At 35.1% G+C, this 14988-nt stretch overlaps 2 protein-coding genes across 2 annotated transcripts in view; both read left to right on the top strand.

Annotated features, from left to right (window-relative positions):
- The first annotated feature begins 1633 nt into the window (after positions 1–1633).
- LOC140671220 (putative fatty acyl-CoA reductase CG5065) overlaps positions 1634–14988 on the top strand; it is a 33106-nt gene continuing 19751 nt past the window's right edge. The window contains exon 1 of the mRNA XM_072902418.1: positions 1634–1896. The gene's annotated coding sequence lies outside the window, so the exon portion shown is untranslated. The remainder of the gene's footprint in view (positions 1897–14988) is intronic.
- On the top strand, positions 5687–7732 carry LOC140671379 (uncharacterized). The gene has a single exon (XM_072902625.1). It carries the CDS (start codon positions 6402–6404, stop codon positions 7533–7535), a length of 1134 nt encoding a protein of 377 aa, XP_072758726.1. The 5' UTR covers positions 5687–6401; the 3' UTR covers positions 7536–7732.

The raw sequence follows: 14988 nt of genomic DNA, 5'->3' as shown, positions 1-14988 counted from the left end.
TTTAAAATTTACAAGCGTGTAAGACTATATATCACCGTAAATCTCGTATGCTTTCAAACAGGGAATTAATTATACGCAAATAGTTTGTCGCGATCATTTTAAATTATATTTTTTTTGCGTGTATTTTACTAAATTTATTTATTATTATTTCAAAATGACTATAATGTACTTACTTAATCAGTTAATAGCTGGCACTGTTGACTACAATGTTATCAGCGTTGTAGCGATCATTAATTTCAGATGCACGTTCAAGCAATTTTATTGGGCAACCAAATGTGACAAGTATCGTAAAAAAAATTTTATCAATTTTATATTTATTAATATAACATAATATATAATAAAAAATAATAAAATATATTTAAAAAAATATATAAAAAAATTAACATTTTGCATATTTATTTTATTAATCTAATTATTTTATTTTACTATTTTCCGTTTGTCATTTTAATAAAAAATAAAGAAGGAACTCAATAAAAGATATCTTAGAATTTAAACAAAACAAATAATTAATAGAAAATGGAAAAATAAGAATCAAGCGTAGTAAGTAATGCGCAAATTATTTTATTTAAAATAAAATCTGAAAGTTTAATTAATAAATACATATTAATATGTTTTTATTATAAGTTTTAAAAAATAACTGTTTTATCATATTATTTATAATAATTTAATAAAAAAGACAAACAGTTAAATTTGAACAAAAGCATAAACAATAATAAAATTTTTTAAAAATTAATATATGTATAATATATAAATATATATTTATATTTATTCAATAATTACTGAACAATAACTATTATCAATACGAAATATGTATACTGCTAATACGGATTCACAACAAAATACTTTTATAGTAATGCATGCGTATTCTTCGTAGCATGTAGTTATTAAACAAAATTATACTATTGCGTCAATATCATCTTATTTCGCAGTTGTGTAAGCGAATCTTTTTTATTTATTGCATTGATAATAAATCGTTATTTATTAATATTGGCTTTCAGTTAGCTCTATTTTTGTATAAAAACATATTATTTCTCTTATATGAGTAAATTACTTATTGCCATAATTGCTATATATTTAATGTATAATATATTATAAAAAATCATAATATGTAAGCTATAATATATTTCTAATAAAAATATGCTATATGTCTATATAGCTACATAAATTATATTATACATTATTATATATATATATATATTTTATATAATTATTTACTACATATATTATATATAATATATATTATTATATTTTATTATAGATAGTTGAATTGTATTATATTAATTTAATAAATAAATAAATATATATATATATATATATATATATATATATATATATATATATACACGCATATGTATGTATATTTATTTATTTATTTTTATTATATTTGATTATTAATTAATTTTTTATAAAGAACATTTTTGGAGATACTATTTTGATAACAACTTTTGTAAATTAAATATTATATTTTAAAATTTTATTGTATTATAAACGATATTTTTACTGTCAATGTCACATGTTCTTTTTATCTGTTAATATTATTTAATTGTTATAAGTGTTGCGATAAAAAATGGCGTAGTATTCACGTTTATGCGTGGCATATGTTTTCATAGCTATTCTCGCAAACTCTTCCAGTGTCCTTCTTTTCTTCGACGTGTTCTGCCATTTTTATTTTTTTGACCGTTTTCACGTAGAAAGATAATTGTCCCGCATATTTTCTTTCTTTCTTCCTTTTCTTCATTTTATTAATCTGGAGTCGATAAATTACATAGAGTATACTTTTTGCTTCTATTAATTTATTTACTTCCTCGCTCTTTATCATTCTCGACATCTTATATTATTGAAAGCAACAATAATTGATAAGTGCGGCGGGCATCGGACAGTACATTTGTCAAACCGGTGAGCTTTTTAGTGAATAATTAGTTTTGGTAATATATATCTCTTTTCTTATCGCGCGAGAGACGCTCGAAATAAATCGTCTATCAAGACTTTTCTGTCTCTCTTCTCATTTTAACGTTAACTCACTTTGACAATGAAATTTGAAAAGAAGGTCGCGATAAATTGCCATATTTTAAAGTTTGTGAAAGTAATTATAAGATATTCGTCAGAATTCATTGTTAAAAAAAAAAGTAAATACGTTGCAAAAACAATTCGAATTTTCTATTGCAAATCTACGAGACACTTATATTACCTCTTATGTTCATACAAATTTTAACAAAGTGGGAATTCGCAATTTTAATATTTATAATTCTCACAAGTTAAGTGTTATTAATAACAATAAATTAATTTTTCGGTTGTACTAGTAATAATATCGATATTAACTCTCAAACTGAACACGTTTTTTTAATACTGTAATCCTGAACGCTTGGGTAACTGCAGTCCGAGGTAATTTTTATATTCTAAAATTACTTAAAAAATTTTTAAAAAGTTTATACATCTTCTTTCAAGTTTTAATTAAAAGCTTATGTAGTAGAGGTAAAGAAAAAATATTTTCAAATACTATATTTTTATTATTTGTTAGATCAAGATTTGGAAACATAGATGTTTTATATAAAAAATAATAAAAATTTGAAAAAAATAATTTTCAATAAAAAGGCTTCCAGGAATTTTTAGTTCAAAGCTCAAAGTTTACGAAAAAAATGCTATATACCCACGGCTTTAAAAAAATATAATTATTTGAATGGTCGAAAATGGGCAATTTTCAGGTATAAAAAAATGTATTTTTTCTGAGAAAAAATTTTTTTTAATCTTCAGGTAATTTATTTGAAAGAAAAGTGAAAACAAAATGTAATTTACATTACAATCTATAGTATAAAAATTGCTTAATATATACAACCCCTGTTTGTTGCTCGTTATCATTAACAAAAGATACTTTTAGCATGAAAATAAATGAACACAATAGAAATTAAAGCAATTTGTTTCCTTCTTAGGGAGATTATCACTGTAAATTTATAACTTATTTTTATAAAAAAAACGATTAACAGCAAAAAAACATTTAAAAAAAAATTTACTTATTCACCCTTTCTTATTTAATATACATAAAGCGAATACGTGGGTCATTTGTGTCCGCTTTTGATGTAGATAGTCGTTAGCACTTTGCACTGAACAAACTTTGTTTAAATTGTCTTTTCAGTTATAAGTCCCTTTTGACACAAACTTTTTTTTGAATAAGTTTTCACCTCGAGATTTTATAAATATTTTTTTAAAACAATGGCTTAAAAATGGCACGGACACGAAAGACCCACGTGTCCAGTTTGAGAGTTAATAGTGTTATGAATGGCAGAATTTGTGTGACAGAACAGATATTTAATTAGAAATCCGACGATTAAATAATAAGATTAAATCCAAAGAAGAATTATATTATAATTATGTGACAAAAAAGGAAACATTTTATTTTATAAAAATTTAAAATCTTCTCCCAAGTCGATGTTCAATATTAGTAATAATTACTAAAATATAATTACTAAAAATAAATAAAAATAAATAATATACGTTTGCATGTCCATTATTATTATTTTTTATATTCTTTGGATATGCTGTTTAATTATTTAAAATAAGAGACAATTTGACTTTTCACTCTCTTATATTTTCCTTTTCAAAATTAAAATAATTACTGAAAAAAAAGACTTTTTGAAAATTTAAAAACAAAACAAAAATCAAGTTTTTCTGATTGAAATAAGATATTTTATAAATTGTTCCAATCTTTGATTCAGACCATGTCAATATTAAAGAGAATATTTTCTGATTATAAATTTGATTTTTGTCTCGACTATAAAATAGAATTTTTTATCCATTTCTCAAGCAAACGAATTTCAAGTTTTACTCATATCTGACATCAAAAGAGTCATATTATAAAACAATCAAAGAAAAATTATCATAACTGTGTGATGAAAAAAAACATTTTACCTTATTCAAAATCTTCTTTCAACATCGATGTTGATCAACCTTTTCAATATTAATTGTTAAACTTTTATTGCTGTCAAAAAATGACGCGTATATAATTACTAACGATAAGAAGAAATACTAAGAATGTTTACGTATTTTTTATTTTGACAATCTTTGGATATGCTATAATTATTTAAAATAATTATTTAATTATTTAAAATAAGACACATTTGACTTTTTATATTTAAATGCTCTTCCTTCCTTTAAAATTAAATTGTCCGATCCGAAGGAAAGATTTTTCAAAGTAAAAGGCAAGTTCCCTAATGAAATGAATTTTATAAATCAGTCCAATATTTGCTCGACTATGCTATTCGTTGTATCAATATTGTAAAGAATGTTTCTTGGTTATAAGATCAATTTTTTCTTCGATTAAAAGATCACGAATTAATCATCCATTATTCGAGCAAACAAGTTTCAAATCTTATCTAACGTCAAAAAAATCATATTAAAAAATATCATATAAAAAAAATCTAACAATAAGATTATTTTACGAAATTGACATTATTCGTGTACTTTTAAACACTGATTTTAGTAAAATTATATAATTTTAAAGCAATCGTTTAAAAAATAGTAAGTAATGATAGAAATGTTATTCTTGTCTAGAAATTTTCATAAAATTCAAATTTTATAAACAAGACAAGAGTATAATTTATATACGACGTATATACTTTATAAATAATTCATATAAATGTTATAAAATATATTTTATCTTTTTAAGAAGAAATTCCAATTTTTCCAAAATAGATTTTACATAATATTATCTTAGAAGTTCCTTTAATATAAAAAATAAAATCGAAGTACAATTGAAATGCATTCTTGAGAAAAAATTCTTAAAGTTTTTTAAAAATCAGTTCGGCTCTTAAAGCGTGAGTTTAATAAAATAAAATAATTTTTGACAAAAAATTAATATAATATTTGAAATTGATGTTAACCTTAATTTGTTTATAAATATTCAAAGAACATGTATAACACTGAGCAAAGTAAAGGTTCGCGAACGGCATATATAACCTTCCTATTCAACTATATCTTCAACTACATTGTTTCTTTTATAAAAAATTATATACATATATGTATTTACTTTTATTATCATTAAAAAATATGGAAATATTTTATAATCGGCTTCTTCCATCTATTCGCAATTTACAAATATAAACATTTTATAAACCAAAAACTAATCTTTTTTTAGTTTTTAACTTTTTTATTATAGTAGTGTTATAGTGGGGATTCTAAGCCATGGGGCGCCGAGGGGGGTGCGGGGGCGGGGGTATCTGGGACGCGCGAGGGGTCTGATGTTAGGGAAAGGGGGGGGGAAGGGTCCTACACACGTTCGAAAATAGATGTTTATCTTTGCGGTTGATTTTATAGCCGGGGGTATTTTAGAAGTCATAAAACTGTTTTTTTTTCTAGTTTTATGATCATTTTATGGTCATTATATCATTAGGATTTTAAGCGCCGACGTTCGGCAGCTTTGCACCCTCGCGGAAAATCTCCCATAAAACTGGAGCGAAACATCTTCCATAATTTTTAGAGAAAGAACTGCAACTGCAAGGTGTTTATCTTTGTGGTTGATTTATAGCCGGGGGACATTTTAAAAATCATAAAACTGTTTTTTTCTTTTTTTTCTAATTTTTTATGATCATTTTATAACCATTAGAATATTATGGAAAAAGAGATTTTAAGCGCCGGCGTTCGGCAGCTTCGTACCCTCGCGGAAAATTTCCCATAAAACTGGAGCGAAACATCTTCCATAATTTTTAAGGAAAGAACTGCAACTGCAAGGTGTTTATCTTTGTGGTTATTTATAGCCGGGGGACATTTTAGAAGCCATAAAAGTCGTGGGAAAACAATAGAAATTTTTGGCCAACGCTGCGACGAACATGTCGGAACGTTTTTATAGATGCAAAAGCGTTGACGTTTGGTAGGATGTGTTAAGACAGCATTAGGCGAAATATAAGAAGAATGAGAGCCCCGTCAAACCATAGTACGATTTGAAAGGGCATAGAGGAAGCTGTGGAAAAAAAAATTGAGTGGTTACTGTCAGGCATTAGAATTGTTAGTGACACAATAGTGAATAAATGGAAAATATTAATTTCGAAGCGATAATAGACGAGTCGTCAGACGAAGAGCATGCGTTGTCGGACGATAGTAATTATATTAGTGATTGCAGTAATACCGATTTTGACGACAACGTAGTAGAAAATGAACAACTCCGTGCGCAAAATCAACGTAAGATTTGCGCCATACACTTTTATTATTCAACGGGTAGTGCTCTAGCTCTCTGTGCTTCGTGTATGGACACCTTTCGAGATGACATCGGATTAATATACGAAATACGGAGACATAAAGTTACATCGCCCAATGAGGTGGATATGCGATGGTGCAGTAGCTGTCAAATTTTATTACATATAATAATGTCGCGTAATATGTGTTATGTTTGCACACAAAAATAGAGAGAAATAATGGAAAACGTGCAACAGAAAGAACGCGACTTGTTGGAGCGTTCCCACCAAGTCACCACATTGGGTGAATATTTTGGATGGCTGCAGCATTGCGAGGAGTTTATCGAAGAGCTTGAAGAACGCAACCGTGTCAAGCGTCCGCGACTCTCAATAGGAAATAGACAATCTTTGGTGACAAGAATTGCGCGACTCGAGGGTGCAAAAACTCGATTGCAGAGACAGTTTATACCCAGTGGTGGTGATTATAGTAGTGAAAATAACTCGGAGAGACTCATATGGCGAGAGATTGATACGGCGTTTGAGAGCCGCATCTTGACTGGTGCGGTTATAAATTATAATCACATCGAACCTCGTCAATTTTTGGAAGATGCGAGTGACATTGTGCTCGAGCACGTGCGAGACGTTATGCAAAAACATAACAGTGTGAAAGTGAATACAGTGTTTAACGGCGAGTTTGTGGCGGGCGATAAGCATGCCAATAAATCAATCAATACGAGAAACTGTGAACTCTTACATACATCCGATTTACGTGAGTGGTATGAGCGGCGAGTCGTCGAGCCAATCCTTGCATCGCTCGAAGAATTTCAGGAACGCGATAGCGGATGGGCATTATCGCGTATACTAAATTTGACTGTAAATATAAATAAATATAATCCTATGCGCGCCGGATGTTACGTGCAATTATCGCGAAAGATAATAATGAAACGAGCAGTGGTTAATGTGCAATCTAAAGACAATGCATGTTTTGCGTGGGCGGTAGTGGCTGCTCTGTATCCAGCTGAAAGATGCATACACCGACAATCATCGTACCCGCATTATACAACAGTACTAAATTTCCAAGATATTGAGTTTCCAGTCACTCTTAATCAAATTAAAAAATTTGAAATTTATAATGACATTTCAATTAACGTGTACAGTTTTGAAAACGAAAACATTGTCCCTATTCACCTTACGGAGCAAAAGAGAGACAAGCACGTCAACTTGCTCTACGTGCAAGATGCGCAAGATATCGGACATTTTGCATGGATCAAGAATCTATCTAGACTTGTTAGTATGCAACTCAGCAAACACAAGACTAAAAAATATATCTGCGATCGGTATGTATATTTAATAAAACTGTCTAAAAATATTTAAAACAAGGATATAAAAATTTTAACTTTTATTTTACAGATGCATGCACTATTTTCACTCGGTCGAGAAATTGCAATCACATACAGTAGACTGTGGAAAGATGAACGACTGCGCTATCCGGTTACCGAGCGATAAGGATAAGTGGCTCGCATTCACCAACTACAACAGGAAGGAGCGACTACCTTTCGTCGTGTACGCCGACCTGGAGTGCGTTTTGGTGAAAAAAAAAGAAGAAAATTTTTATCAACATCACCAAGTATTTAGTATGGCTTATTATGTACATTGCTCGTACGATAATTCGTTATCCGCGTATCATTCTCGTCGCGAAGCCAATTGCGTTGCATGGTTCACCGACGAACTTAAAAATTTGGCGCAACGTGTAGAAAATATTTTAACAACCAATGTCCCCATGGTAAATTTAACGCAAAATGAATGGAAAGAATTTCGAAGTGCGACTCAGTGTCATATATGTGAGAAACCATTCGTAGAAGATGATACGCGCGTACGCGATCATTGTCATTTGACCGGGCGGTACAGAGGTCCCGCGCATTCAAATTGCAATCTAAATTACAAAGAATCTTTTTGCATTCCAATAGTATTTCACAATTTATCTGGTTATGATTCTCACTTTATAATCGAGGAAATAGCCACAGCGTTCGAAGGGGGAATCGATTTACTTCCGATAACAAAAGAAAAATATATTTCATTTACAAAACATGTTAAAGGTACGAAAGACAAACCGGGAAATCACATTAAATTACGTTTCATAAATTCATATAAATTTCTCACAACAAGTCTCGACAAATTGGCGTCTTTTCTGAGCAAGGATAAATTCAAAATTTTACAATCGGAATATAAAAATTTATCCGCCGAAGATTTCAATTTATTAACAAGAAAAGGTGTCTTCCCGTACGAGTACATTGACTGCGTAGATAAATTGCAAGATGCGTGTTTACCATCACGAGAATCTTTTTACAGTTCCTTGACAGGTAACACAGTATCTGAGAGCGATTACGCGCACGCTGAGATTGTGTGGAAGCGATTCTCCATTCGAACGCTAGGCGAATATAGCGATCTGTATTTAAAAATCGATGTTTTGTTATTAGCAGACATTTTTGAAAATTTCCGAGAGAGTTGTATCAATAGTTATGGGCTCGACCCCGCGTATTACTATACTCTTCCCGGTTACACGTGGGGCGCCATGTTAAAGTATACGAAAATTATATTTGAATTACTCACAGACATTGACATAGTTATGTTTATCGAACGAGGTATACGCGGTGGTTTGAGTCAATGTTCCAACAGGTACGGGCGTGCTAATAACAAGTACATGCAGTCGTATGACTTATCTAAACCATCAACGTACTTGATGTATTTCGATGTTAATAATTTATACGGATGGGCAATGTGTCAACCATTGCCCTACGCCGATTTTCAGTGGGTCGATAATGTTTCCAATTTTGATGTATCATCAATCGCGCTCGATTCGTCTACAGGCTACATCCTCGAAGTCGATCTCGAGTATCCGCAGCATCTTCACGATTCGCACACTGACCTACCGTTTTGTCCGACACACGACAAACCACCCGGCAAGCGCGAGGGCAAGCTTCTCGCAACCGTATACGATAAGAAGCGTTACGTGATACACTACCGCAACCTGCAGCAATGTTCACGTCATGGTCTTCGTGTTACAAAAATTCATCGTATATTACAATTCACTCAATCTCCGTGGCTCCGTACTTATATAGAACTCAACACAAAATTTAGAACACTAGCAAAAAATGATATTGAAAAAAATTTGTACAAACTAATGAATAATGCAGTGTTTGGCAAAACGATGGAAAATGTGCGCAATCGCGTAGATGTTAAACTTTTAACAAAATGGGACGGAAGGTACGGCGCAGAGACATTGATTGCAAAACCAAATTTTCATAGCAGAAGTATTTTTTCGGAAAATCTAATCGCTGTAGAATTACGTAAACTCGAGGTGAAATTCTACAAACCAATTTACGTAGGTATGTGTATTCTCGATATATCCAAGACATGTTTGTACGAATTTCACCACGATTATATGGTACCAATGTATCGGGAGAGATGCAAAGTCATGTACACTGATACAGATAGTCTTATATATCACATTGAGTGCGACGATGTGTACGAGAATATGAAACGCGACATCAGCAGATTTGATACGAGCGACTATGCGATAGACAATGCGTACGGTATACCGCTCGTGAATAAAAAGGTACCGGGTCTAATGAAGGATGAAAACAACGGTACCATAATGACTGAATTTGTCGGGCTTAGAGCAAAAATGTATGCGTTGCGCGTGGATGGTAAGAAGGATACGAAAAAGGTAAAAGGCGTCAAGAGTAACGTTGTTGCGAGAACGATAACGTTTGACGATTACTCGCGGTGTTTGAACGAAGAGATTGAAATAACGCGTAGTCAATCGTGTATAAGATCAAAATTACACAAGGTATACACCATTCGCGAAACAAAAATTGCTCTAAGTCCGTACGACGACAAGCGGTATATCGTACCTACAACTACTGATACGTTACCGTGGAGACATTATAAGATATCTTTATAAAATATAATGTGTGTGTGTGTGTGTGTGTGTGATTTTTTTCTTGTATGTATATTTCATATTTTATATATTGTAATGACTATTGGAAAGGATGTATTAATAAAGATTTTGTATATTTCAAATATTTCATATATTTTTATATTGAATACATTGTATTTCTTATAAAATTAAATCACATGATCCTTATGTACCCAAGAATTGTGCGAGCTATCAAATCCCAGCCATTTCACGTAAACCTCGTCACCCCTCCTGCGCAGTACTTTCTCCACGAGATACACATCTGGATAATTCGCGCGATGCAACTCGTGCTCGTAAAATGCTCCAGCGATAGATTTTTTGCGATAATCCTCGAGTAGATATGTTACGGGATTAGTATGTTGCACTTTAACAATCTTAAACACCTCGGTTGTCCAATTTGGTGTGTAACCCTTTTCGAAAAGTTTTTTGTATTTGCTAACGCGTACCAGGTCACCTACTTTAAACTTTGCAGGAGCAGCAATTTTTATACTGTTGTATACCGTATTTAAAAGTCTATCAGCGATCGTGGGAGTAACATCGATAGGTCTCATATTGATAGTGCGATGTTTTCGCGCGTTATATTCTGCAACGAGTCGGGATAGCGCGTCGATCCACTTGTAAGTTCCGTTCAGCGTAAACATCTTCCACATGTCGTTCTTCAGCGTGCGATTGAATCGCTCGACGACAGACGCCTTCAATACCGAATATATGGAATAGTGATTAATGTTATGTTTCCGTATAAGCCGTTGCACATCGGTATTGTAAAATTCCTTCCCGTTATCAGTTTGTATGTTTTTCGGGCATCTCTTGCTATCTCGAATTATTTGGGCGATTGCATCAGCCGTCTCCCTTCCATCTTTACTCTTGAGTGGTACAGCCCATGCATACTTGCTCAACACATCGATGACGGTGAGTATGTAGTGGTAACTTTTGTTGAAACGAGAATACGGACGCATCTCGACGATGTCGGCTTGCCACAGATCATCGTATCCCCGCACTATGACGTGTCTTCGGGGAAAATTTTTTCTCGCCGGCGCGTGCAGTTCGTTCACCAACTGTCGTCTCTCCAAACTATGTTGATTCTTTGCTTTGTCAGTTTTTCTCGATGCCCGTTTGTTGTTCGCATTTTTTTCACTCATTTTCGTTTATCGCCTTTAATAGCTGTTCTTGACCTGTTCTGACCTGTTCTTGACCTGTTTTGACCTGTTCTTGACCTGTTCTGACCTGCTCTTGACCTGTTCTTGACCTGTTCTGACCTGTTCTTGACCTGTTTTTGCGTTGTTCACCGCCGTCCTTCATCCATTCGAAAATCGTTCTTGACCCGTTCGCAGCCTTTTTCGTAGTCGTTTTTGACTCGTTCGTAGCCGCTTCTGAACCGTTCGTAGCCTCGTTCGCAGCCCTGCTTGAGATGCTGATAGCCTCGTTCGAAGCTGTTGCAGCTGTTGCTAGGTCGTTCACTGCCACTGCCACTGCCATTCATTGTAGTTAGATAGCAGTTCGATAATTCTTCGTAGCTGTTCGATAATTGTTCGCAGCCGTTCTATAATCCTTCGTAGCTGTTCGATAAGCGTTTGATAGCCGCTCCTAACCCGTTCACTGATGCTCATTTAGGTTGATAGCTGTTTCTGAGTTAGCGTTAGCCGGGCGTTGAAGTTTGTTTAGCACAATCTGTATTGCTCGCACGTCCTTCTCAAGCGAAATCAGCTTCTCGTCTGATTCTTTCTGTTGATTCATTAATCTTTTAACGCAGGACTCCACGTACAGTTTGTTGACAGCATCGGTGTCAGCCTCTGGTTGCGCTACACGGCGAATCTTACGTGACCTTGCATCGAAGTCTGTAACGACGCGACACAAAGCGTTTTCGTGCACATAACTTTTTACCAATCTATCCCAAGAACCGTTTGTGCCGGTTGCATCATTTCTTGGATCGAATAATCCAAATTTGTTGATAGGCATTTTTTTTCTGATGCTTCGTAAAGTGTCACGCAACGCTGATCGACTGATTAGTTTTGTCGAGATACCATTTAATTTATAATAATTCCTGCTTCACGAAGTTCCTCGATGATCGACTGGATCTCGTTGTCGTGAGCGTTGTGACCAGCTTGGCGCGAAGCGTTGAGCAATCGTAGCCGATCCACTAGTTTGTTGGGATCGTCCCAGTGCACGTAATCAATCAAATTGTTGGTTAGCGTCATAGCGCGAGGCATAGATATCTCCTTTCCAGATTTTGTATTTTTCGATTCGAGCGACATCAACGGTGCAATTATATGTTTGTACTTGTACCCCCTGTTATCCTTCAAATGGCCCTGCGCATCATAATCGTGTCTATGCGCGTTCGTCACCAATAATATGCTCTTGTATTTTTTCAAATCGTCCCCTCTCGTGTAAAGTTCGTCATCGGGAATTCTCTTGAAGATCAACTCGTACAATCCTGGCGTTCCAATGTACCGCACGTCGTCTATGATAATAGAGTCATCTTTGTTGATGTTGAATTGTTTGTTGCCAAGTCACATTTCATTCTTTCTGTCGAAATAGACTCCATACACATGATCAATCTCATGATTTTTGTCGCCACTGAGCAAAGCGCCTATGTACTTTTGCCCAAGTGGCCCAAAGTACTCCCGCAACGTTTCTTGACCTTCCGGCGTTTGTAACTTGTTTCGAACAAACGATGATTCAAGCATGTTGCCCGAGGTTTCGAAAACATCTTTGTTTACGCTTGTTGGTGCGGTTAACGGCGTAGAGGCTATCGACGGTTCATACAGTAAAACGTCCGATCGTTTCCTTTTTTTCGGTGTCGCATCTTCCTCTTCCTCTTCCTCTACCTCCTCATCTTTAGCCTCTTCCTTCTCATCCTCTTTGTATCACTTGATGGGTAAGATTTTAATCTTTGCGCTACTCTCCGACTTATTTTTCACCGCGAACGAGTTGTCGACAATCTTTTGCAGCGGCTCGATAATAGGTTTAAAATGGGTCTTGACCGCGATATCGTCATCGATGTGTCATCGGTCTTCAAAGCGCGATGTTTCTTGCGGATCGATTCGCTCGTTTTCGCAATCTCTTTCGCCATCTTTTCACGCTCGCGAATATTATCGCTCCCAGCCATATCGATAGAGAGTGTTGAACGCTCGCGTTTCACCCCTCACGACAGAATGTAGGCAACGACTAATCATTTTGTGGTATCGCAAACACGTTAAATCCGTTTCTGTATCGCCCGTTTGTAAGCAAGCTATCCTTGTCTATCACGAGAAATCCATACTTTTGCTGCCAACAAGTACGACATAACTCACTAAAATCCTCGTATGACATGTCGGTATTCACGTGATCGTTGTACACGTGTTTTAAGTTGGTGCCATCCTGTTTAAACAAGATTAGCAGGTTCGCATTGTCGCGTAAAAGATGTTTCGGTATTCTCGCGTATGTCTGGCAGAGATAGAAGCAGTCGACGTTCGAGTGGCGTCCCATTGAGAAATATTCTCTTATTGTATTTTGTTTGTCGCACGCCACGTCATCGAAAACGAAAATCGAGTTTGGACGTGCTTCGCTCGGTGGAATGACGTCACTGTTATTGGAGAATGTAAAATAGCCGATTTCATCGATCGACGTTAACAAATTCTCCAAATATCGATATTTTGGCTGTTGCAGTGACTTTGAATACACGTACACATTTTCAAAGCGGACGCCGTGCGGGCTTTCTATCAAACTAATCAACACGTTAGTTTTACCGCAATTCGAGAGGCCACAAACGATTGCGCGTACAGTATTTGGCAGCATCGTACCGTGTCTACGCATCTCCGCATTGTCACCCATCGAGCGTAATCTGACGTCGTAATTTGTCACGCGTATCGCGAAAAGTTGTCGCACGAATTTCATTTTTCCACTTCCGATTCGGATCGCACGCCTGTCTATTTATAGCTGCGCGGAATTACAAAGTGTTCAGTAACGAAAAAATGTTTGTCCTGCTATCAAGTCCTTATGATATTCTCGATTTGAGTGCCGAACAGCTACAGTTTGTATCTAAAACAGTTTTATTGCGAATGTGTGGCAATCACGTTCATTACGTATGGGACAAACTTTCGGAATACATAAAGGCGGATTCGGAGGTTCAGACCTATCGTCGCTGTTTCGAACATTACAATCAACGTGGCAACAAACGCACATTGACGGTCCAGCGCCAATGATAAAAGATTGTCGTGAATGTCAACGCAAATAAGCAGAGGTCTATTAAATCGTGCAATAAACGCGCTTCCTATCGAATTACATATTCCTGGATACCAGTTTTGCGGTCCGGGCACGCGGCTAGAAAAACGATTGGCTAGAGGTGATCGAGGTATCAACCCGTTGGACGCAGCGTGTCGTGAACACGATATAGCGTACTTTCGGAGTAACGATCTTGTCGAAAGACACGCGGCGGATAGGATACTCGCCAAAAAGGCGCAAACTCGCATCACTGCGAAAGATTCGTCTCTCGGTGAGAGAGCCGCAGCCACAGCTGTCTGGATAGCGATGAAAACCAAAACGAAGTTCGGTATGGGTCTAAAGACGAAAACGAAGAAAAAGATGGTGAAAAAACGAATACTTCCGGTAGCGAAACGCGGGGGTGTATTACCGATTCTACCAGTGTTGGGCGCTCTCGGATCTCTGATTGGTGGAGCGGCTGGTGTAGCAAAGGTGGTGAACGATGGAAAAGCTACACAACGTCAGTTTCAAGAGATGCTACGTCACAATCGTGCCATGGAAGGTCGCGGATTGTATCTCGCGCCATACAAATACGGACGAGGAGTCTCAATGAGAAAGAAGAAAAAAAAAAAAACGTCAAATAGACGCTAAAAATGCCAGAGGGCGTAA

The sequence above is a fragment of the Anoplolepis gracilipes genome, chromosome 11, assembly GCF_047496725.1.
Source record: "Anoplolepis gracilipes chromosome 11, ASM4749672v1, whole genome shotgun sequence".
Classification (NCBI taxonomy): Eukaryota; Metazoa; Arthropoda; class Insecta; order Hymenoptera; family Formicidae; genus Anoplolepis; species Anoplolepis gracilipes.
Note: the sequence above shows the minus strand (reverse complement) of the source record. Positions and strands in the feature narration are given on the sequence as shown.

What these genes read in the sequence shown, in the direction of transcription:
- LOC140671379 (XM_072902625.1), top strand. Translation starts at nt 6,402, where the DNA reads ATGGAAAACGTGCAACAGAAAGAACGCGACTTGTTGGAGCGTTCCCAC.